At 42.0% G+C, this 2260-nt stretch overlaps 1 protein-coding gene across 1 annotated transcript; it reads left to right on the top strand.

Annotated features, from left to right (window-relative positions):
• Nucleotides 1-7: 7 nt before the first annotated feature.
• Nucleotides 8-648, top strand: LOC114028635 (olfactory receptor 1G1-like; the record flags this gene model as incomplete). The annotated part of the gene is given in 2 exon segments (XM_027842900.1): nt 8-257; nt 260-648. Coding segments are annotated over 2 exon segments (639 nt in total), but the record flags the coding sequence as incomplete, so codon positions are not given.
• Between the last annotated feature and the right edge of the window lie 1612 nt (nt 649-2260).

The raw sequence follows: 2260 nt of genomic DNA, 5'->3' as shown, positions 1-2260 counted from the left end.
CTCCATCTCTTATTCTGATTGCCTGACACAGTTGTATTTTTTTATCATGTTTGGGACAGTAGATGAGTTTCTCCTGGCCACAATGGCATATGATCGCTATGTGGCCATCTGTCACCCTCTCAATTACACAATAGTGATGAGTCCTCAGTGTTGTTTCCTGTTGATTTCCCTTACATGGGTTGTTAATGCTCTTCATTCCCTCTTACATACACTATTGATGAATGAACTAGTCTTCTGCACCAAAAATGAAATTCCCCATTTTTCTGTGACCTTAACCCCCTGCTGAAGCTGTCCTGTTCAGACACCTTCATTAACGAGCTAATGATCCTCACCATCGGTGGTCTTGCTGGTCTGACTCCATTTTTCTGCATCATCATTTCTTATGTGTATATAGTCTTGGCCATACTAAGGATCCCATCTGCTGAAGGGAAGCAGAAAGCCTTTTCCACCTGCAGCTCCCACCTTTCTGTAGTATCTCTCTTCTTTGGGACTGTCTTTGGAGTCTATTTTAGCCCTTCATCCCACCATTCGGCCCACAGTGAAATAATTGCATCTGTAATGTACACAGTGGTGACCCCAATGATGAACCCTTTTATCTACACCCTGAGGAACAGGGATATGAAAGCAGCCCTGAGGAGGCTCTTTTAAGTCCCCTTCTTGAGGACTAAGATATCTAAAATAAATCCTAAAATTATGTTTCTCTTTCTCTGTTCCCCAAACTGAGTAGCAGGAGGGTGCAACTTCAAAGATTTTTCCCACCAGGGAAGTGCTTTAATTCATTCAGTTCTCAATCAAATACCTTAAGCTCATTCTCAGGCTTTGTCTACTGTGTTGACAAGTTTGAATCAGGACAAACTCACCAATAATATAATTCTATTGTTGAAAATTCAAAATAATAGAATTTTAAAATTAATGAATAAAGCTTAGAGAATTTTAGTTATAGAGAAACAGATATTATAAAGATACAGATAAATTCCACTTTATTTCCCTTTCTCCATATAGTCTGGTCATCAGATTGGAGAATTTTGATCATCTGATTATAGAATGACATCTGGTCCCCCATTTCCCTATTATTACACTTTTGTTTACTTACTACTTTAGATATATTCAAATGTATGCCAAAACTCATCACCTTCAGCTAACCCCTTACTCAGCTTCACATGCTATGATAGAGAGATCTCTCCAAGAGTCTGAAGACTTAGTTCTTGTCTTGGTTTCATGGCTAGCTTAGCTACAAGCAAGTCTCTGAGCCTCAGTTTCCTATTCTGTATAATGAAGGAGTTGCACTAAATAAATTACGGTCATGTATATCATTAACTAGAGGTAACTTTCCAGAATGAAGGAGAGTGTGTGTTAAGACTGTAATACCACTCTGCAGGTTATCTCTGACATGCAAATAATTATCTTGATAGATGATCTGATGAGCCACTAGTAGTGGTAGGTCTATTTATGAGAGTAAGGAAGGATTGGAACACTACCACCTAAACCTAATGAGATTCAGTAAAAACAAATAGAGGAGCTAAGAAATATTACTTAGAGCTACTATCATAGTCCAATAAAAACAAAGTGCCCATGAATATAGGCTTTTTGAGGGGAGGTTCTGGTCTGGCTTTATTAGAAGTAAGGAGCTTAAGAATGGAATAAGGATGCAATGGCAGGAGAAGTGGACTGGAGAAGGTTTAAATGGGGCTAACTCTAAGCAGGGGGAGTGTAGGGGGATCCTTCAATGCTAAGGCAGGGGAGGAGAGGAATAGGGGAAACATGGAAGGGAGAAGAGGCAGGATGGGGTTGGACTCAAAGGGGAGGGGAATCAGGCAGAAAGCTAGCAGGAGACGGCTCAGAAAGGAGCTTCCTGGGAACTTCAAGCAGCCATCAAGGCCCATTTCAGTTGCTCATAGGTGACAAACATCCTACATTCCAGAAGCCCAAGTGGAGGAAGCAAGGCATGAACCCTTTGTAGAAGGCTTGGGTTCCCTCCTTCCAAAACATGGTGAGGGTGCAGTGGCCAGCACTAGCATACTGGCCTGTGGCAGAGTTCATGTATCTCATCTTGACTACATCCATGGAAGCAATGATGGTGGTGTAGAAGCCAGTCCCAAAGGCTGATGTGAAGTGGCATGGAAGGTCATCAGTCATGAGGTGGGCCTTCAGGAGGGCATCTTTGATGAGATCATAGGTCACCAGCTCAGCACAGTTGACAATAGCATTGTGGGCAATGTTGGGTGTAGTTCCTTTCCATTGGCCCTGAAGCCCCTCCTCT

This window comes from Vombatus ursinus, unplaced genomic scaffold (assembly GCF_900497805.2).
Source record: "Vombatus ursinus unplaced genomic scaffold, bare-nosed wombat genome assembly UNPS02004992.1, whole genome shotgun sequence".
Lineage (NCBI taxonomy): Eukaryota > Metazoa > Chordata > Mammalia > Diprotodontia > Vombatidae > Vombatus > Vombatus ursinus.
This window is presented reverse-complemented; position numbering and strand designations above follow the sequence as displayed.